The following is a 23,797-nucleotide window of genomic DNA, read 5'->3' on the forward strand; positions in this document are numbered from 1 at the left end:
TCAGGGCTCTTGCTCTCCAAGCCATAGCCTGATGGGTAAGAAGTCATCTAAAGGCCTCGTGGTGAACCCACACCTGAGCTTTCTCCCGATGGTTCACCTGAGCCCCAGACCCCTTCCTGTTCCTTCCCAGAGCAGTGTGACAGCTTGAGATGTGAGTGACCCACAGCACAGATGGCCACTGTGTGCCCACTGCAGACACACTGCCTCTCCATGACGCCCGAGCACCAAGGCCACACAGACTTTTCCCGTTGATGCGGGCACACGGGGCCTCGAGGTGGTGCGTCCTTATGGTTTTGAAGAACAGAGTATGTTTACCTGGACTGCGTCAGGTAACACAGGGGCCCTAAGGAGAAGCCACCTCACCGCCCCACCTCCCAACGACCCCACCTTCACACCTCCCCACCCCCCCACCTCCCCACCACCTCACCGCCCCACCTCCCACCTCCCAACGACCCCACCAACCGCCACTCCCCATCACCCCACCTCCCAACGACCCCACCACCCACCTCCCCACCACCCCACCTCCCCACCACCTCACTGCCCCACCTCCCACCTCCCAACGACCCCACCAACCACCACTCCCCATCACCCCACCTCCCAACGACCCCACCACCCACCTCCCCACCACCCCATGTCCACACCTCCACACCACACCACCTCCATACTCCACACCTCCCCAACACTCAACCTCCCCACAGCCCATTTCCCCACCTCCACACCGCCTCTTTCTGTGGTCTCCCTCTGGAGAGGGGGCGCTGACCTTCAGGCTCCCAGATAAGCCAGGTGACCCCCGGGGCAGCGCAGTGTCCTCAGCTCACTGTACCTGCAAAGTCCCCTCCTCATGCTCAGGCTCTGAGAAGGAGGAGCTGTTGCTCAGCGGCCTGGGCCTGTGAGCCTGTGGGCCTGGACTCCCCCTGAGCAGGGGCAGCTTCAGTGCTGCACGTCCCCAGTGCAAGGCTCTGCCCAGTGTGAGAGGGGGCAGTAGAACAGTGAGGAGTAGCCAGGCCACAGGGCTGAGGCCAGGTCCAGGGCCTCAGGGCGCCTGGCTGGATGGAGAGGCTGCGGGTCTAAGGGATGGGCTTGGCACCTGAAGAGCCCGGACGATGGCCTTCCGTGTGCACACAGGGCCGGGAGCACTGAGTGGGAGTGGGCGCTGGGTGCCTGCCAGCCCCTGGTCCCTGGCCTCAGCCCGGCAGTGGGCTCATGTGAGCTTGAGGCGTGCAGTGGTCAGTGCACCCCTTGAAAGCTCTGCCTGGACCCCAGCCCTCTTGGGGTTCCTGGGGTCAGGGAGGCAGGAATCACTCCAGCCCTGCAAGGAAGGCACTGGACACCCGGGATAGCCCTGGGGGAGTCCTTGGAGACAGGAAGTGACACATCCTGAGGACAAGCCCCAGCCCCTGCAGAGGCTGCTTCACACAGGGCTTTCAGGGGTCTCGGCCCACGTGGGGGCCTGGCTGGGTCTGGAGTGCGTGGGTGGAATCAGGAGGGGCCAGCCCGCCTCACACCCCACGTCCCTGGGCTGGCTCCATGCCTGTGGGCTAGGTGCTGGTGTGCGTGGGTTTCCTTGGAAACAGCAGCCGTGGTTACAATGTAAGTCGCATCACTGAGCGATGGCCGGGATATGTGAGGCTCAGACATCCAGAAATTCTAAAGGTCGACGGTCACGGCAGCCCTCACAGCCGGGCACCCAGAGGTGACCCCAGCATGTCTTGCCGGGCTCACCACAGTCACGCGACAGGAAGTGCAGTCAGACCGTGGCCACCCAGCCCGTCGCAGGGGCTCTTGCCTGTTTGTGCACTTGTGTGTGTGTGTGTGTGTATGTGTGCTCGCACACGTGCACACTCAGCCCACACTACACAGCATGGCATTCTTGTTTGGCATCCCAAGTGTCCTTTCAAGGGTCACTAAGGTGTCGGGGTGGCAGAGTTCAGCTTCCCTGTCCAGCCCAGGGGCTGTGGCACATGGCAGGGGACAGGGCCCTGAGTATTGGGTGGCTGGGACGAACGCCTGCACACAGCTGCTGCAGTGCATGCTGTATGCATGTGTTGGCTTACGTGTCGCGGGCCCAGAGGGCTTTCATCTTAGGTGCATTCCCAGTCCAGGGAAAGTGGGGCCCTGCGGGCAGGATCCAGAGGTCTGGCCTGAGACTGGGGCCATCGCCCGTGGACAGGGGTTACTACCTCACCTGAGTCTCACGATGGTGTGCCTCCTCCCAGTCCCCTGGGCCCTTGTTGGTGAAGGCATCCACCCTGGCTACTCCATCTCCTTGCGCCGTGCCCTGTAACAGGGATGGGGTTCTGGCTCTCCAGCCACAATTCTGAGCCTCACCTCCTAATTTTCCCCTGGGGATCTGTGTCCTTGATCTGCTTAACGCTCCTCATCCTCAGGGAACTCCAGCCACATTTCCCCTCGCTCTGTGTCTCCTCTCCGTGCCCTGCTTCTCTCCACTCAGCAATAGCAGTGTGTTGGTAAGGCCGGCCGCACGCTGATACAGGCCCTGGAAAGGATCCAGGCGAGGGGCTCAGACGTCAAGGCAGCACACCTGGGGAGGGCCAGGCTGCAGGGTGGCGCAGGCTCCCCTCTGGGGCCCCGCTGCTGGGCCCTGCCTGTCTGCAGAAGCCCAGGTCCTTCCAGTGCTGTCCCAGGCATGCTGCCTCCGTGGTCTCTGCCCGCAGGTGTGCATCGTGCAGAAGAGGGACACGGAGAAGATGTACGCCATGAAGTACATGAACAAGCAGCAGTGCATCGAGCGCGACGAGGTGCGCAACGTCTTCCGGGAGCTGGAGATCCTGCAGGAGATCGAGCACGTCTTCCTGGTGAACCTCTGGTGAGCGGGTGCGCCTGGACCCCGAGGACAGGGCCTCCCCTCCCCTTATTGCCCCTGCTCCCACGGGTCCTCCTGCCTCCCCCCTCAACGCGCCTTCCTGTGCTTGGGGCCTGCAGGAGTCCCGCAGCCCGTGGCACACGGGGGTGGATGCAGCATCTCCCAGGGCGGCTGAGAGCTGGGGACTGCCAAGGGGTTTGTGGCATGGAAGGCGCTGAGGAGAGGTCAGGAGTTGACCTTGAGTGGCCTGCCATAGAGTGAGCTCCAGGCCAGACGCAACCTGCTTGCCAAGCCTGTTTGAGGCCTGGGGTCCATACCTATGCCTCCACCAAGATGCGCCAGGACAACCTGGGAGCACAGGGTCCATGTAGGCGGCAGAGAGATGGCCACCATCCTCCAGAGAACTCCCTGGCTCGGGATCCTCCTCATGTCTGGGCCAGGTCCACCTCACCAGGTCCCCCAGACAGGGTCCTCCTACCCCAGGATCCTCCTCACCCACGATCCTCCCCACCCAGGATCCTCCTCCCCCGGGGTCCTCCCCACACAGGGTCCTCCTACCCCAGGATCCTCCTCACCCACGATCCTCCCCACCCAGGATCCTCCTCCCCCAGGGTCCTCCCCACACAGGGTCCTCCTACCCCAGGATCCTCCTCCCCCAGGGTCCTCCTCATCCACAATCCTCCTCACCCAGGATCCTCCTCACCCAGGATCCTCCTCACCCAGGATCCTCCTCACCCACAATCCTCCTCACCCAGGATCCTCCTCACCCACAATCCTCCTCACCCAGGATCCTCCTCACCCAGGATCCTCCTCACCCAGGATCCTCCTCACCCACGATCCTCCTCACCCAGGATCCTCCTCACCCACAATCCTCCTCACCCAGGATCCTCCTCACCCACAATCCTCCTCACCCAGGATCCTCCTCACCCACAATCCTCCTCACCCACGATCCTCCTCACCCAGGATCCTCCTCACCCACAATCCTCCTCACCCAGGATCCTCCTCACCCAGGATCCTCCTCACCCAGGAACCTCCTCACCCACAATCCTCCTCACCCAGGATCCTCCTCACCCAGGATCCTCCTCACCCAGGATCCTCCTCACCCACGATCCTCCTCACCCAGGATCCTCCTCACCCAGGATCCTCCTCACCCAGGATCCTCCTCACCCACGATCCTCCTCACCCACAATCCTCCTCACCCACGATCCTCCTCACCCACAATCCTCCTCACCCAGGGTCCTCCTCACCCAGGATCCTCCCACCCACAATCCTCCTCACCCAGGATCCTCCTCACCCAGGATTCTCCTCACCCAGGATCCTCCTCACCCAGGATCCTCCTCACCCAGGATCCTCCTCACCCAGGATCCTCCTCACCCACAATCCTCCTCACCCACGATCCTCCTCACCCACGATCCTCCTCACCCACGATCCTCCTCACCCAGGATCCTCCTCACCCACAATCCTCCTCACCCAGGATCCTTCTCAACCACGATCCTCCTCACCCACAATCCTCCTCACCCAGGATCCTCCTCACCCAGGATCCTTCTCAACCACGATCCTCCTCACCCACGATCCTCCTCACCCAGGATCCTCCTCACCCACAATCCTCCTCACCCAGGATCCTCCTCACCCAGGATCCTCCTCACCCACAATCCTCCTCACCCAGGATCCTCCTCACCCACGATCCTCCTCACCCAGGATCCTCCTCACCCACGATCCTCCACACCCACAATCCTCCTCACCCAGGATCCTCCTCACCCAGGATCCTCCTCACCCACAATCCTCCTCACCCAGGATCCTCCTCACCCAGGGTCCTCCTCACCCAGGATCCTCCTCACCCACAATCCTCCTCACCCAGGATCCTCCTCACCCAGGGTCCTCCTCACCCACAATCCTCCTCACCCAGGATCCTCCTCACCCAGGATCCTCCTCACCCACAATCCTCCTCACCCAGGATCCTCCTCACCCACGATCCTCCTCACCCAGGATCCTCCTCACCCAGGATCCTCCTCACCCACAATCCTCCTCACCCAGGATCCTCCTCACCCAGGATCCTCCTCACCCACAATCCTCCTCACCCAGGATCCTCCTCACCCACAATCCTCCTCACCCAGGATCCTCCTCACCCACAATCCTCCTCACCCAGGATCCTCCTCACCCAGGGTCCTCCTCACCCACAATCCTCCTCACCCAGGATCCTCCTCACCCAGGGTCCTCCTCACCCACGATCCTCCTCACCCAGGATCCTCCTCACCCACGATCCTCCTCACCCAGGATCCTCCTCACCCATGATCCTCCTCACCCAGGATCCTCCTCACCCACGATCCTCCTCACCCACAATCCTCCTCACCCAGGATCCTCCTCACCCAGGATCCTCCTCACCCAGGATCCTCCTCACCCACGATCCTCCTCACCCAGGGTCCTCCTCACCCACAATCCTCCTCACCCAGGATCCTCCTCACCCAGGATCCTCCTCACCCAGGGTCCTCCTCACCCACAATCCTCCTCACCCAGGATCCTCCTCACCCACGATCCTCCTCACCCAGGATCCTCCTCACCCAGGATCCTCCACACCCACAATCCTCCTCACCCAGGATCCTCCTCACCCAGGATCCTCCTCACCCACAATCCTCCTCACCCAGGATCCTCCTCACCCAGGGTCCTCCTCACCCAGGATCCTCCTCACCCACAATCCTCCTCACCCAGGATCCTCCTCACCCAGGGTCCTCCTCACCCACAATCCTCCTCACCCAGGATCCTCCTCACCCAAGATCCTCCTCACCCACGATCCTCCTCACCCAGGGTCCTCCTCACCCACAATCCTCCTCACCCAGGATCCTCCTCACCCAGGATCCTCCTCACCCAGGATCCTCCTCACCCACGATCCTCCTCACCCAGGATCCTCCTCACCCACGATCCTCCTCACCCAGGATCCTCCTCACCCAGGATCCTCCTCACCCACGATCCTCCTCACCCAGGATCCTCCTCACCCACGATCCTACTCACCCACGATCCTCCTCACCCAGGATCCTCCTCACCCAGGATCCTCCTCACCCAGGATCCTCCTCACCCACGATCCTCCTCACCCACGATCCTCCTCACCCAGGATCCTCCTCACCCAGGATCCTCCTCACCCACGATCCTCCTCACCCAGGATCCTCCTCACCCACGATCCTCCTCACCCAGGATCCTCCTCACCCACGATCCTCCTCACCCACGATCCTCCTCACCCAGGATCCTCCTCACCCACGATCCTCCTCACCCACGATCCTCCTCACCCAGGATCCTCCTCACCCACGATCCTCCTCACCCAGGATCCTCCTCAACCACGATCCTCCACACCCAGGATCCTCCTCACCCAGGATCCTCCTCACCCACAATCCTCCTCACCCAGGGTCCTCCTCACCCACAATCCTCCTCACCCACGATCCTCCTCACCCAGGATCCTCCTCACCGAGGATCCTCCTCACCCACGATCCTCCTCACCCAGGATCCTCCTCACCCAGGATCCTCCTCACCCAGGATCCTCCACACCCAGGATCCTCCTCACCCAGGGTCCTCCTCACCCACAATCCTCCTCACCCACGATCCTCCTCACCCAGGATCCTCCTCACCCAGGATCCTCCTCACCCAGGATCCTCCTCACCCACGATCCTCCTCACCCACGATCCTCCTCACCCACGATCCTCCTCACCCAGGGTCCTCCTCACCCACGATCCTCCTCACCCAGGGTCCTCCTCACCCACGATCCTCCTCACCCAGGATCCTCCTCACCCAGGATCCTCCTCACCCACGATCCTCCTCACCCAGGGTCCTCCTCACCCAGGGTCCTCCTCACCCACAATCCTCCTCACCCACGATCCTCCTCACCCAGGATCCTCCTCACCCAGGATCCTCCTCACCCAGGATCCTCCTCACCCACGATCCTCCTCACCCAGGATCCTCCTCACCCAGGATCCTCCTCACCCACGATCCTCCTCACCCACGATCCTCCTCACCCACGATCCTCCTCACCCAGGGTCCTCCTCACCCACGATCCTCCTCACCCAGGATCCTCCTCACCCATGATCCTCCTCACCCAGGATCCTCCTCACCCAGGATCCTCCTCACCCAGGATCCTCCTCACCCACGATCCTCCTCACCCAGGGTCCTCCTCACCCACGATCCTCCTCACCCACGATCCTCCTCACCCAGGATCCTCCTCACCCACGATCCTCCTCACCCAGGATCCTCCTCACCCAGGATCCTCCTCACCCACGATCCTCCTCACCCAGGATCCTCCTCACCCAGGATCCTCCTCACCCAGGGTCCTCCTCACCCACGATCCTCCTCACCCCGGATCCTCCTCACCCAGGATCCTCCTCACCCAGGGTCCTCCTCACCCACGATCCTACTCACCCACGATCCTCCTCACCCAGGGTCCTCCTCACCCAGGATACTCCTCACCCAGGATCCTCCTCACCCACGATCCTCCTCACCCAGGATCCTCCTCACCCACAATCCTGCTCACCCAGGATCCTCCTCACCCAGGATCCTCCTCAACCACAATCCTCCTCACCCAGGATCCTCCTCACCCACAATCCTCCTCACCCAGGGTCCTCCTCACCCACAATCCTCCTCACCCAGGATCCTCCTCACCCAGGATCCTCCTCACCCAGGATCCTCCTCACCCAGGATCCTCCTCACCCAGGGTCCTCCTCACCCACAATCCTCCTCACCCAGGGTCCTCCTCACCCACAATCCTCCTCACCCAGGATCCTCCTCACCCAGGATCCTCCTCACCCACGATCCTCCTCACCCAGGATCCTCCTCACCCAGGATCCTCCTCACCCAGGATCCTCCTCACCCAGGGTCCTCCTCACCCACAATCCTCCTTACCCAGGGTCCTCCTCACCCACAATCCTACTCACCCACAATCCTCCTCACCCACGATCCTCCTCACCCAGGATCCTCCTCACCCAGGATCCTCCTCACCCACGATCCTCCTCACCCAGGATCCTCCTCACCCACGATCCTCCTCACCCACGATCCTCCTCACCCACGATCCTCCTCACCCAGGGTCCTCCTCACCCACGATCCTCCTCACCCAGGATCCTCCTCACCCACGATCCTCCTCACCCAGGATCCTCCTCACCCAGGATCCTCCTCACCCAGGATCCTCCTCACCCACGATCCTCCTCACCCAGGGTCCTCCTCACCCAGGATCCTCCTCACCCACGATCCTCCTCACCCAGGATCCTCCTCACCCACGATCCTCCTCACCCAGGATCCTCCTCACCCACGATCCTCCTCACCCACGATCCTCCTCACCCACGATCCTCCTCACCCTGGGTCCTCCTCACCCACGATCCTCCTCACCCAGGATCCTCCTCACCCACGATCCTCCTCACCCAGGATCCTCCTCACCCAGGATCCTCCTCACCCAGGATCCTCCTCACCCACGATCCTCCTCACCCAGGATCCTCCTCACCCAGGGTCCTCCTCACCCAGGATCCTCCTCACCCAGGGTCCTCCTCACCCACGATCCTCCTCACCCAGGATCCTCCTCACCCATGATCCTCCTCACCCACGATCCTCCTCACCCAGGATCCTCCTCACCCACGATCCTCCTCACCCAGGATCCTCCTCACCCAGGATCCTCCTCACCCAGGGTCCTCCTCACCCACAATCCTCCTCACCCAGGATCCTCCTCACCCAGGATCCTCCACACCCACAATCCTCCTCACCAGGATCCTCCTCACCCACGATCCTCCTCACCCAGGATCCTCCTCACCCACGATCCTCCTCACCCAGGATCCTCCTCACCCAGGATCCTCCTCACCCAGGATCCTCCTCACCCACAATCCTCCTCACCCAGGATCCTCCTCACCCAGGATCCTCCTCACCCACGATCCTCCTCACCCACGATCCTCCTCACCCAGGATCCTCCTCACCCAGGGTCCTCCTCACCCACAATCCTCCTCACCCAGGATCCTCCTCACCCAGGATCCTCCACACCCACAATCCTCCTCACCAGGATCCTCCTCACCCACGATCCTCCTCACCCAGGATCCTCCTCACCCACGATCCTCCTCACCCAGGATCCTCCTCACCCACGATCCTCCTCACCCAGGATCCTCCTCACCCACAATCCTACTCACCCACGATCCTCCTCACCCAGGATCCTCCTCACCCACGGTCCTCCTCACCCAGGATCCTCCTCACCCACGGTCCTCCTCACCCACAATCCTCCTCACCCAGGATCCTCCTCACCCAGGATCCTCCTCACCCTGGATCTTCCTCACCCAGGATCCTCCTCACCCACGATCCTCCTCACCCAGGATCCTCCTCACCCAGGATCCTCCACACCCAGGATCCTCCTCACCCAGGGTCCTCCTCACCCACGATCCTCCTCACCCAGGATCCTCCTCACCCAGGATCCTCCTCACCCACGATCGTCCTCACCCAGGATCCTCCTCACCCAGGATCCTCCTCACCCAGGGTCCTCCTCACCCACAATCCTCCTCACCCAGGATCCTCCTCACCCAGGGTCCTCCTCACCCACAATCCTACTCACCCACGATCCTCCTCACCCAGGATCCTCCTCACCCACGATCCTCCTCACCCAGGATCCTCCTCAACCACGATCCTCCTCACCCAGGGTCCTCATCACCCACAATCCTCCTCACCCACGATCATCCTCACCCACGATCCTCCTCACCCACGATCCTCCTCACCCAGGATCCTCCTCACCCACGATCCTCCTCACCCAGGATCCTCCTCACCCAGGATCCTCCTCACCCAGGGTCCTCCTCACCCACGATCCTCCTCACCCAGGATCCTCCTCACCCAGGGTCCTCCTCACCCACAATCCTCCTCACCCAGGATCCTCCTCACCCAGGATCCTCCTCACCCACGATCCTCCTCACCCAGGGTCCTCCTCACCCAGGATCCTCCTCACCCAGGATCCTCCTCACCCAGGATCCTCCTCACCCAGGGTCCTCCTCACCCAGGATCCTCCTCACCCACAATCCTCCTCACCCACAATCCTCCTCACCCAGGATCCTCCTCACCCAGGATCCTCCTCACCCACAATCCTCCTCACCCACAATCCTCCTCACCCAGGATCCTCCTCACCCAGGAACCTCCTCACCCAGGATCCTCCTCACCCAGGATCCTCCTCACCCGGGTTCCTCCTCACCCGGGATCCTCCTCACCCAGGGTCCTCCTCACCCAGGATCCTCCTCACCCAGGATCCTCCTCACCCACAATCCTCCTCACCCAGGGTCCTCCTCACCCACAATCCTACTCACCCAGGATCCTCCTCACCCAGGATCCTCCTCACCCAGGGTCCTCCTCACCCAGGGTCCTCCTCACCCACAATCCTCCTCACCCAGGATCCTCCTCACCCAGGGTCCTGCTCACCCAGGATCCTCCTCACCCACGATCCTCCTCACCCAGGATCCTCCTCACCCCGGATCCTCCTCACCCACGATCCTCCTCACCCACGATCCTCCTCACCCAGGATCCTCCTCACCCAGGATCCTCCTCACCCACAATCCTCCTCACCCAGGGTCCTCCTCACCCAGGATCCTCCTCACCCACGATCCTCCTCACCCACGATCCTCCTCACCCAGGATCCTCCTCACCCACGATCCTCCTCACCCAGGATCCTCCTCACCCAGGGTCCTCCTCACCCACGATCCTCCTCACCCAGGATCCTCCTCACCCAGGATCCTCCTCACCCAGGATCCTCCTCACCCACAATCCTCCTCACCCAGGATCCTCCTCACCCACAATCCTCCTCACCCAGGATCCTCCTCACCCACGATCCTCCTCACCCAGGATCCTCCTCACCCAGGATCCTCCTCACCCAGGATCCTCCTCACCCACAATCCTCCTCACCCAGGATCCTCCTCACCCAGGGTCCTCCTCACCCAGGATCCTCCTCACCCACGATCCTCCTCACCCAGGATCCTCCTCACCCACGATCCTCCTCACCCACGATCCTCCTCACCCAGGGTCCTCCTCACCCACAATCCTACTCACCCACGATCCTCCTCACCCAGGATCCTCCTCACCCAGGATCCTCCTCACCCAGGGTCGTCCTCACCCAGGATCCTCCTCACCCAGGATCCTCCTCACCCAGGATCCTCCTCACCCAGGATCCTCCTCACCCACGATCCTCCTCACCCAGGATCCTCCTCACCCAGGGTCCTCCTCACCCAGGATCCTCCTCACCCACGATCCTCCTCACCCAGGATCCTCCTCACCCACGATCCTCCTCATCCACGATCCTCCTCACCCAGGATCCTCCTCACCCAGGGTCCTCCTCACCCAGGATCCTCCTCACCCAGGATCCTCCTCACCCAGGATCCTCCTCACCCACGATCCTCCTCACCCACGATCCTCCTCACCCACGATCCTCCTCACCCAGGATCCTCCTCACCCACGATCCTCCTCACCCAGGATCCTCCTCACCCAGGATCCTCCTCACCCTGGATGTTCCTCACCCAGGATCCTCCTCACCCATGGTCCTCCTCACCCAGGATCCTCCTCACCCAGGATCCTCCACACCCACAATCCTCCTCACCCAGGATCCTCCTCACCCAGGGTCCTCCTCACCCAGGGTCCTCCTCACCCAGGATCCTCCTCACCCAGGATCCTCCACACCCACGATCCTCTTCACCCAGGATCCTCCTCACCCAGGATCCTCCTCACCCACGATCCTCCTCACCCACGATCCTCCTCACCCAGGGTCCTCCTCACCCACAATCCTACTCACCCACGATCCTCCTCACCCAGGATCCTCCTCACCCAGGATCCTCCTCACCCAGGGTCGTCCTCACCCAGGATCCTCCTCACCCAGGATCCTCCTCACCCAGGATCCTCCTCACCCACAATCCTCCTCACCCACAATCCTCCTCACCCAGGATCCTCCTCACCCAGGGTCCTCCTCACCCAGGATCCTCCTCACCCACGATCCTCCTCACCCAGGATCCTCCTCACCCACAATCCTCCTCATCCACAATCCTCCTCACCCAGGATCCTCCTCACCCAGGGTCCTCCTCACCCAGGATCCTCCTCACCCAGGATCCTCCTCACCCAGGATCCTCCTCACCCACAATCCTCCTCACCCACAATCCTCCTCACCCACGATCCTCCTCACCCACGATCCTCCTCACCCACGATCCTCCTCACCCAGGATCCTCCTCACCCACGATCCTCCTCACCCAGGATCCTCCTCACCCAGGATCCTCCTCACCCTGGATGTTCCTCACCCAGGATCCTCCTCACCCATGGTCCTCCTCACCCAGGATCCTCCTCACCCAGGATCCTCCACACCCACGATCCTCCTCACCCAGGATCCTCCTCACCCAGGGTCCTCCTCACCCAGGGTCCTCCTCACCCAGGATCCTCCTCACCCAGGATCCTCCACACCCACGATCCTCTTCACCCAGGATCCTCCTCACCCACGATCCTCCTCACCCACGATCCTCCTCACCCACGATCCTCCTCACCCAGGATCCTCCTCACCCAGGGTCCTCCTCACCCAGGATCCTCCTCACCCAGGATCCTCCTCACCCACGATCCTCCTCACCCACGATCCTCCTCACCCACGATCCTCCTCACCCAGGGTCCTCCTCACCCAGGATCCTCCTCACCCAGGATCCTCCTCACCCACAATCCTCCTCACCCAGGATCCTCCTCACCCAGGATCCTCCTCACCCAGGATCCTCCTCACCCACGATCCTCCTCACCCAGGGTCCTCCTCACCCACAATCCTACTCACCCACGATCCTCCTCACCCAGGATCCTCCTCACCCAGGATCCTCCTCACCCAGGGTCGTCCTCACCCAGGATCCTCCTCACCCAGGATCCTCCTCACCCAGGATCCTCCTCACCCACAATCCTCCTCACCCACAATCCTCCTCACCCAGGATCCTCCTCACCCAGGGTCCTCCTCACCCACAATCCTACTCACCCACGATCCTCCTCACCCAGGATCCTCCTCACCCACAATCCTCCTCACCCAGGATCCTCCTCACCCAGGATCCTCCTCACCCACGATCCTCCTCACCCACGATCCTCCTCACCCAGGATCCTCCTCACCCAGGATCCTCCTCACCCAGGATCCTCCTCACCCACGATCCTCCTCACCCAGGATCCTCCTCACCCAGGATCCTCCTCACCCAGGATCCTCCTCACCCACAATCCTCCTCACCCACGATCCTCCTCACCCACAATCCTCCTCACCCAGGATCCTCCTCACCCACGATCCTCCTCACCCACGATCCTCCTCACCCACGATCCTCCTCACCCAGGATCCTCCTCACCCAGGATCCTCCTCACCCAGGATCCTCCTCACCCAGGGTCCTCCTCACCCACAATCCTCCTCACCCACGATCCTCCTCACCCAGGATCCTCCTCACCCAGGATCCTCCTCACCCACGATCCTCCTCACCCAGGATCCTCCTCACCCAGGATCCTCCTCACCCACGATCCTCCTCACCCACGATCCTCCTCACCCACGATCCTCCTCACCCAGGGTCCTCCTCACCCACGATCCTCCTCACCCAGGATCCTCCTCACCCACGATCCTCCTCACCCAGGATCCTCCTCACCCAGGATCCTCCTCACCCAGGATCCTCCTCACCCACGATCCTCCTCACCCAGGGTCCTCCTCACCCACAATCCTCCTCACCCACAATCCTCCTCACCCACGATCCTCCTCACCCAGGGTCCTCCTCACCCACAATCCTCCTCACCCACGATCCTCCTCACCCAGGATCCTCCTCACCCACGATCCTCCTCACCCAGGATCCTCCTCACCCAGGATCCTCCTCACCCAGGATCCTCCTCACCCACGATCCTCCTCACCCAGGATCCTCCTCACCCAGGATCCTCCTCACCCAGGGTCCTCCTCACCCACGATCCTCCTCACCCCGGATCCTCCTCACCCAGGATCCTCCTCACCCAGGGTCCTCCTCACCCACGATCCTACTCACCCACGATCCTCCTCACCCAGGATCCTCCTCACCCAGGATACTCCTCACCCAGGATCCTCCTCACCCACGATCCTCCTCACCCGGGATCCTCCTCACCCACGATCCTGCTCACCCAGGATCCTCCTCACCCAGGATCCTCCTCACCCACGATCCTCCTCACCCAGGATCCTCTTCACCCACAATCCTCCTCACCCAGGGTCCTCCTCACCCACAATCCTCCTCACCCAGGATCCTCCTCACCCAGGATCCTCCTCACCCACGATCCTCCTCACCCAGGATCCTCCTCACCCACAATCCTCCTCACCCAGGATCCTCCTCACCCAGGATCCTCCTCACCCAGGATCCTCCTCACCCAGGATCCTCCTCACCCAGGATCCTCCTCACCCAGGGTCCTCCTCACCCACAATCCTCCTCACCCAGGGTCCTCCTCACCCACAATCCTACTCACCCACGATCCTACTCACCCACGATCCTCCTCACCCAGGATCCTCCTCACCCACGATCCTCCTCACCCAGGATCCTCCTCACCCAGGGTCCTCCTCACCCAGGATCCTCCTCACCCAGGGTCCTCCTCACCCACGATCCTCCTCACCCAGGATCCTCCTCACCCAGGATCTTCCTCACCCAGGATCCTCCTCACCCACGATCCTCCTCACCCAGGATCCTCCTCACCCACGATCCTCCTCACCCAGGATCCTCCTCACCCAGGATCCTCCTCACCCAGGATCCTTCTCACCCAGGATCCTCCTCACCCAGGATCCTCCTCACCCAGGATCCTCCTCACCCAGGGTCCTCCTCATCCACAATCCTCCTCACCCAGGATCCTCCTCACCCAGGATCCTCCACACCCACAATCCTCCTCACCAGGATCCTCCTCACCCACGATCCTCCTCACCCAGGATCCTCCTCACCCACGATCCTCCTCACCCAGGATCCTCCTCACCCAGGATCCTCCTCACCCAGGATCCTCCTCACCCACAATCCTCCTCACCCAGGATCCTCCTCACCCAGGATCCTCCTCACCCAGGATCCTCCTCACCCAGGGTCCTCCTCACCCACAATCCTCCTCACCCAGGATCCTCCTCACCCAGGATCCTCCACACCCACAATCCTCCTCACCAGGATCCTCCTCACCCACGATCCTCCTCACCCAGGATCCTCCTCACCCACGATCCTCCTCACCCAGGATCCTCCTCACCCACGATCCTCCTCACCCAGGATCCTCCTCACCCAGGATCCTCCTCACCCAGGATCCTCCTCACCCACGATCCTCCTCACCCAGGATCCTCCTCACCCACGATCCTCCTCACCCAGGATCCTCCTCACCCAGGATCCTCCTCACCCAGGATCCTCCTCACCCAGGGTCCTCCTCACCCACGATCCTCCTCACCCAGGATCCTCCTCACCCAGGATCCTCCACACCCACAATCCTCCTCACCAGGATCCTCCTCACCCACGATCCTCCTCACCCAGGATCCTCCTCACCCACGATCCTCCTCACCCAGGATCCTCCTCACCCAGGATCCTCCTCACCCAGGATCCTCCTCACCCACAATCCTCCTCACCCAGGATCCTCCTCACCCAGGATCCTCCTCACCCAGGATCCTCCTCACCCAGGGTCCTCCTCACCCACAATCCTCCTCACCCAGGATCCTCCTCACCCAGGATCCTCCACACCCACAATCCTCCTCACCAGGATCCTCCTCACCCACGATCCTCCTCACCCAGGATCCTCCTCACCCACGATCCTCCTCACCCAGGATCCTCCTCATCCACGATCCTCCTCACCCAGGATCCTCCTCACCCACGATCCTCCTCACCCAGGGTCCTCCTCACCCACAATCCTCCTCACCCACGATCCTCCTCACCCAGGGTCCTCCTCACCCACGATCCTCCTCACCCACGATCCTCCTCACCCAGGATCCTCCTCACCCACGATCCTCCTCACCCAGGATCCTCCTCACCCAGGATCCTCCTCACCCAGGATCCTCCTCACCCACGATCCTCCTCACCCAGGATCCTCCTCACCCAGGATCCTCCTCACCCAGGGTCCTCCTCACCCACGATCCTCCTCACCCCGGATCCTCCTCACCCACGATCCTCCTCACCCACGATCCTCCTCACCCAGGATCCTCCTCACCCAGGATCCTCCTCACCCAGGATCCTCCTCACCCAGGATACTCCTCACCCACGATCCTCCTCACCCAGGATCCTCCTCACCCACAATCCTGCTCACCCAGGATCCTCCTCACCCAGGATCCTACTCATCCACGATCCTCCTCACCCAGGATCCTCCTCACCCAGGATCCTCCTCACCCAGGGTCCTCCTCACCCAGGATCCTCCTCACCCACAATCCTCCTCACCCAGGATCCTCCTCACCCAGGATCCTCCTCACCCACAATCCTGCTCACCCAGGGTCCTCCTCACCCACAATCCTCCTCACCCAGGATCCTCCTCACCCAGGATCCTCCTCACCCACGATCCTCCTCACCCACGATCCTCCTCACCCACGATCCTCCTCACCCACGATCCTCCTCACCCAGGATCCTCCTCACCCACGATCCTCCTCACCCACGATCCTCCTCACCCACGATCCTCCTCACCCAGGATCCTCCTCACCCAGGATCCTCCTCACCCACGATCCTCCTCACCCACGATCCTCCTCACCCACGATCCTCCTCACCCAGGGTCCTCCTCACCCAGGATCCTCCTCACCCACAATCCTCCTCACCCACGATCCTCCTCACCCAGGGTCCTCCTCACCCAGGATCCTCCTCACCCACGATCCTCCTCACCCAGGATCCTCCTCACCCTGAATGTGCCTCACCCAGGATCCTCCTCACCCACAATCCTCCTCACCCAGGATCCTCCTCACCCAGGATCCTCCACACCCACGATCCTCCTCACCCAGGATCCTCCTCACCCAGGATCCTCCTGACCCAGGATCCTCCTCACCCAGGATCCTCCTCACCCAGGATCCTCCTCACCCACGATCCTCCTCACCCAGGATCCTCCTCACCCACGATCCTCCTCACCCAGGATCCTCCTCACCCAGGATCCTCCTCACCCAGGATCCTCCTCACCCACGATCCTCCTCACCCAGGATCCTCCTCACCCACGATCCTCCTCACCCAGGATCCTCCTCACCCACAATCCTCCTCACCCAGGATCCTCCTCACCCACGATCCTCTTCACCCAGGATCCTTCTCACCCAGGATCCTCCTCACCCAGGATCCTCCTCACCCAGGATCCTCCTCACCCAGGATCCTCCTCACCCAGGGTCCTCCTCACCCACAATCCTCCTCACCCAGGATCCTCCTCACCCAGGATCCTCCACACCCACAATCCTCCTCACCAGGATCCTCCTCACCCACGATCCTCCTCACCCAGGATCCTCCTCACCCACGATCCTCCTCACCCAGGATCCTCCTCACCCAGGATCCTCCTCACCCAGGGTCCTCCTCACCCACAATCCTCCTCACCCAGGATCCTCCTCACCCAGGATCCTCCTCACCCACAATCCTCCTCACCCAGGATCCTCCTCACCCACGATCCTCCTCACCCAGGATCCTCCTCACCCAGGATCCTCCTCACCCAGGGTCCTCCTCACCACAATCCTCCTCACCCAGGATCCTCCTCACCCAGGGTCCTCCTCACTCACAATCCTACTCACCCACGATCCTCCTCACCCAGGATCCTCCTCACCCACGATCCTCCTCACCCAGGATCCTCCTCACCCACAGTCCTCCTCACCCAGGGTCCTCCTCACCCACAATCCTCCTCACCCACGATCCTCCTCACCCACGATCCTCCTCACCCACGATCCTCCTCACCCAGGATCCTCCTCACCCACGATCCTCCTCACCCAGGGTCCTCCTCACCCACAATCCTACTCACCCAGGATCCTCCTCACCCACAATCCTCCTCACCCAGGGTCCTCCTCACCCACAATCCTCCTCACCCAGGATCCTCCTCACCCAGGGTCCTCCTCACCCAGGATCCTCCTCACCCACGATCCTCCTCACCCAGGATCCTCCTCACCCAGGATCCTCCTCACCCAGGATCCTCCTCACCCACGATGCTCCTCACCCAGGGTCCTTCTCACCCAGGATCCTCCTCACCCAGGGTCCTCCTCACCCACGGTCCTCCTCACCCAGGATCCTCCTCACCCACGATCCTCCTCACCCACGATCCTCCTCACCCAGGATCCTCCTCACCCAGGGTCCTCCTCACCCAGGATCCTCCTCACCCACGATCCTCCTCACCCAGGATCCTCCTCACCCAGGATCCTCCTCACCCAGGATCCTCCTCACCCACGATCCTCCTCACCCAGGATCCTCCTCACCCAGGATCCTCCTCACCCAGGGTCCTCCTCAGCCAGGATCCTCCTCACCCAGGATCCTCCTCACCCACATTCCTCCTCACCCAGGGTCCTCCTCACCCACAATCCTCCTCACCCAGGATCCTCCTCACCCAGGATCCTCCACACCCACAATCCTCCTCACCCAGGATCCTCCTCACCCACAATCCTCCTCACCCAGGGTCCTCCTCACCCAGGATCCTCCTCACCCAGGATCCTCCTCACCCACAATCCTCCTCACCCAGGGTCCTCCTCACCCACAATCCTCCTCACCCAGGATCCTACTCACCCAGGATCCTCCACACCCACAATCCTCCTCACCCAGGATCCTCCTCACCCACAATCCTCCTCACCCAGGATCCTCCTCACCCAGGATCCTCCACACCCACAATCCTCCTCACCCAGGATCCTCCTCACCCAGGATCCTCCTCACCCACGATCCTCCTCACCCAGGATCCTCCTCACCCACGATCCTCCTCACCCAGGATCCTCCTCACCCAGGATCCTCCTCACCCAGGGTCCTCCTCACCCACAATCCTCCTCACCCAGGATCCTCCTCACCCAGGGTCCTCCTCACCCACAATCCTACTCACCCACGATCCTCCTCACCCAGGATCCTCCTCACCCACGATCCTCCTCACCCAGGGTCCTCCTCACCCACAATCCTCCTCACCCAGGATCCTCCTCACCCAGGATCCTCCTCACCCACAATCCTCCTCACCCAGGGTCCTCCTCACCCACAATCCTCCTCACCCAGGATCCTACTCACCCAGGATCCTCCACACCCACAATCCTCCTCACCCAGGATCCTCCTCACCCACAATCCTCCTCACCCAGGATCCTCCTCACCCAGGATCCTCCACACCCACAATCCTCCTCACCCAGGATCCTCCTCACCCAGGATCCTCCTCACCCACGATCCTCCTCACCCAGGATCCTCCTCACCCACGATCCTCCTCACCCAGGATCCTCCTCACCCAGGATCCTCCTCACCCAGGGTCCTCCTCACCCACAATCCTCCTCACCCAGGATCCTCCTCACCCAGGATCCTCCTCACCCACAATCCTCCTCACCCAGGGTCCTCCTCACCCACAATCCTACTCACCCAGGATCCTCCTCACCCAGGATCCTCCTCACCCAGGATCCTCCTCACCCACGGTCCTCCTCACCCACGATCCTCCTCACCCACGATCCTCCTCACCCAGGATCCTCCTCACCCAGGATCCTCCTCACCCAGGATCCTCCTCACCCACAATCCTCCTCACCCAGGGTCCTCCTCACCCACAATCCTACTCACCCAGGATCCTCCTCACCCAGGATCCTCCTCACCCAGGATCCTCCTCACCCACGGTCCTCCTCACCCACGATCCTCCTCACCCACGATCCTCCTCACCCAGGATCCTCCTCACCCAGGATCCTCCTCACCCAGGATCCTCCTCACCCACAATCCTCCTCACCCAGGGTCCTCCTCACCCACAATCCTACTCACCCAGGATCCTCCTCACCCAGGATCCTCCTCACCCAGGATCCTCCTCACCCAGGGTCCTCCTCACCCAGGATCCTCCTCACCCAGGATCCTCCGCACCCAGGGTCCTCCTCACCCAGGATCCTCCTCACCCACGATCCTCCTCACCCAGGATCCTCCTCACCCAGGATCCTCCTCACCCAGGATCCTCCTCACCCACGATCCTCCTCACCCACGATCCTCCTCACCCAGGATCGTCCTCACCCACGATCCTCCTCACCCACGATCCTCCTCACCCAGGATCCTCCTCACCCAGGATCCTCCTCACCCAGGATCCTCCTCACCCACGATCCTCCTCACCCAGGATCCTCCTCACCCAGGGTCCTCCTCACCCAGGATCCTCCTCACCCAGGATCCTCCTCACCCAGGATCCTCCTCACCCAGGGTCCTCCTCACCCACGATCCTCCTCACCCAGGATCCTCCGCACCCAGCGTCCTCCTCACCCAGGATCCTCCTCACCCACGATCCTCCTCACCCAGGATCCTCCTCACCCAGGATCCTCCTCACCCACGATCCTCCTCACCCACGATCCTCCTCACCCAGGATCGTCCTCACCCACGATCCTCCTCACCCACGATCCTCCTCAACCAGGATCCTCCTCACCCAGGGTCCTCCTCACCCAGGATCCTCCTCACCCACGATCCTCCTCACCCAGGATCCTCCTCACCCAGGATCCTCCTCACCCACGATCCTCCTCACCCACGATCCTCCTCACCCAGGATCGTCCTCACCCACGATCCTCCTCACCCACGATCCTCCTCACCCAGGATCCTCCTCACCCAGGGTCCTCCTCACCCAGGATCCTCCTCACCCACGATCCTCCTCACCCAGGATCCTCCTCACCCAGGATCCTCCTCACCCACGATCCTCCTCACCCACGATCCTCCTCACCCAGGATCCTCCTCACCCAGGATCCTCCTCACCCAGGGTCCTCCTCACCCACAATCCTCCTCACCCAGGGTCCTCCTCACCCAGGATCCTCCTCACGCAGGATCCTCCTCACCCACAATCCTCCTCACCCAGGGTCCTCCACACCCACAATCCTCCTCACCCAGGATCCTCCTCACCCAGGATCCTCCACACCCACAATCCTCCTCACCCAGGATCCTCCTCACCCACAATCCTCCTCACCCAGGATCCTCCTCACCCAGGATCCTCCACACCCACAATCCTCCTCACCCAGGATCCTCCTCACCCAGGATCCTCCTCACCCAGGATCCTCCACACCCACAATCCTCCTCACCCAGGATCCTCCACACCCACAATCCTCCTCACCCAGGATTCTCCTCACCCACGATCCTCCTCACCCAGGATCCTCCTCACCCAGGATCCTCCTCACCCACAATCCTCCTCACCCACAATCCTCCTCACCCAGGGTCCTCCTCACCCACAATCCTCCTCACCCAGGATCCTCCTCACCCAGGATCCTCCTCACCCACGATCCTCCTCACCCAGGATCCTCCTCACCCAGGATCCTCCTCACCCAGGATCCTCCTCACCCAGGGTCCTCCTCACCCAGGATCCTCCTCACCCAGGATCCTCCTCACCCACGATCCTCCTCACCCAGGGTCCTCTACACCCACAATCCTCCTCACCCAGGATCCTCCTCACCCACAATCCTCCTCACCCAGGATCCTTCTCAACCACGATCCTCCTCACCCACAATCCTCCTCACCCACAATACTCCTCACCCAGGATCCTCCTCAGCCACAATCCTCCTCACCCAGGATCCTCCTCACCCACAATCCTCCTCACCCACGATCCTCCTCACCCAGGGTCCTCCTCACCCACAATCCTCCTCACCCAGGATCCTCCTCACCCAGGATCCTCCTCACCCAGGATCCTCCTCACCCAGGATCCTCCTCACTCACGATCCTCCTCACCCAGGATCCTCCTCACCCAGGATCCTCCTCACCCAGGGTCCTCCTCACCCAGGATCCTCCTCACCCAGGATCCTCCTCACCCAGGGTCCTCCTCACCCACAATCCTCCTCACCCAGGATCCTCCTCACCCAGGATCCTCCTCACCCACAATCCTCCTCACCCACGATCCTCCTCACCCAGGATCCTCCTCACCCAGGATCCTCCACACCCACAATCCTCCTCACCCAGGATCCTCCTCACCCAGGATCCTCCTCACCCACGATCGTCCTCACCCAGGATCCTCCTCACCCAGGATCCTCCTCACCCAGGGTCCTCCTCACCCACAATCCTCCTCACCCAGGATCCTCCTCACCCAGGGTCCTCCTCACCCACAATCCTACTCACCCACGATCCTCCTCACCCAGGATCCTCCTCACCCACGATCCTCCTCACCCAGGATCCTCCTCAACCACGATCCTCCTCACCCAGGGTCCTCATCACCCACAATCCTCCTCACCCACGATCATCCTCACCCACGATCCTCCTCACCCACGATCCTCCTCACCCAGGATCCTCCTCACCCACGATCCTCCTCACCCAGGATCCTCCTCACCCAGGATCCTCCTCACCCAGGGTCCTCCTCACCCACGATCCTCCTCACCCAGGATCCTCCTCACCCAGGGTCCTCCTCACCCACAATCCTCCTCACCCAGGATCCTCCTCACCCAGGATCCTCCTCACCCACGATCCTCCTCACCCAGGGTCCTCCTCACCCAGGATCCTCCTCACCCAGGATCCTCCTCACCCAGGATCCTCCTCACCCAGGGTCCTCCTCACCCAGGATCCTCCTCACCCACAATCCTCCTCACCCACAATCCTCCTCACCCAGGATCCTCCTCACCCAGGATCCTCCTCACCCACAATCCTCCTCACCCACAATCCTCCTCACCCAGGATCCTCCTCACCCAGGAACCTCCTCACCCAGGATCCTCCTCACCCAGGATCCTCCTCACCCGGGTTCCTCCTCACCCGGGATCCTCCTCACCCAGGGTCCTCCTCACCCAGGATCCTCCTCACCCAGGATCCTCCTCACCCACAATCCTCCTCACCCAGGGTCCTCCTCACCCACAATCCTACTCACCCAGGATCCTCCTCACCCAGGATCCTCCTCACCCAGGGTCCTCCTCACCCAGGGTCCTCCTCACCCACAATCCTCCTCACCCAGGATCCTCCTCACCCAGGGTCCTGCTCACCCAGGATCCTCCTCACCCACGATCCTCCTCACCCAGGATCCTCCTCACCCCGGATCCTCCTCACCCACGATCCTCCTCACCCACGATCCTCCTCACCCAGGATCCTCCTCACCCAGGATCCTCCTCACCCACAATCCTCCTCACCCAGGGTCCTCCTCACCCAGGATCCTCCTCACCCACGATCCTCCTCACCCACGATCCTCCTCACCCAGGATCCTCCTCACCCACGATCCTCCTCACCCAGGATCCTCCTCACCCAGGGTCCTCCTCACCCACGATCCTCCTCACCCAGGATCCTCCTCACCCAGGATCCTCCTCACCCACAATCCTCCTCACCCAGGATCCTCCTCACCCACAATCCTCCTCACCCAGGATCCTCCTCACCCACGATCCTCCTCACCCAGGATCCTCCTCACCCAGGATCCTCCTCACCCAGGATCCTCCTCACCCACGATCCTCCTCACCCAGGATCCTCCTCACCCAGGGTCCTCCTCACCCAGGATCCTCCTCACCCACGATCCTCCTCACCCAGGATCCTCCTCACCCACGATCCTCCTCATCCACGATCCTCCTCACCCAGGATCCTCCTCACCCAGGGTCCTCCTCACCCAGGATCCTCCTCACCCAGGATCCTCCTCACCCAGGATCCTCCTCACCCACGATCCTCCTCACCCACGATCCTCCTCACCCAGGATCCTCCTCACCCACGATCCTCCTCACCCAGGATCCTCCTCACCCAGGATCCTCCTCACCCTGGATGTTCCTCACCCAGGATCCTCCTCACCCATGGTCCTCCTCACCCAGGATCCTCCTCACCCAGGATCCTCCACACCCACGATCCTCCTCACCCAGGATCCTCCTCACCCAGGGTCCTCCTCACCCAGGGTCCTCCTCACCCAGGATCCTCCTCACCCAGGATCCTCCACACCCACGATCCTCTTCACCCAGGATCCTCCTCACCCACGATCCTCCTCACCCACGAT

The 23,797-nt window shown here is 62.2% G+C and overlaps 1 protein-coding gene across 1 annotated transcript in view; it reads left to right on the forward strand.

The window, feature by feature from the left end:
- The window catches only part of Stk32c (serine/threonine kinase 32C), a 94,641-nt gene that overhangs the window by 43,715 nt on the left and 27,129 nt on the right, over nucleotides 1-23,797 (forward strand). Inside the window, exon 3 of the mRNA XM_090346840.1 lies at nucleotides 2,676-2,827. Coding sequence (XP_090202966.1) covers nucleotides 2,676-2,827 — 152 coding nt within the window. The remainder of the gene's footprint in view (nucleotides 1-2,675; nucleotides 2,828-23,797) is intronic.

Source organism: Megascapheus bottae, chromosome 15 (genome assembly GCF_031878675.1).
Source record: "Megascapheus bottae isolate mThoBot1 chromosome 15, mThoBot2.hap1, whole genome shotgun sequence".
NCBI lineage: Eukaryota > Metazoa > Chordata > Mammalia > Rodentia > Geomyidae > Megascapheus > Megascapheus bottae.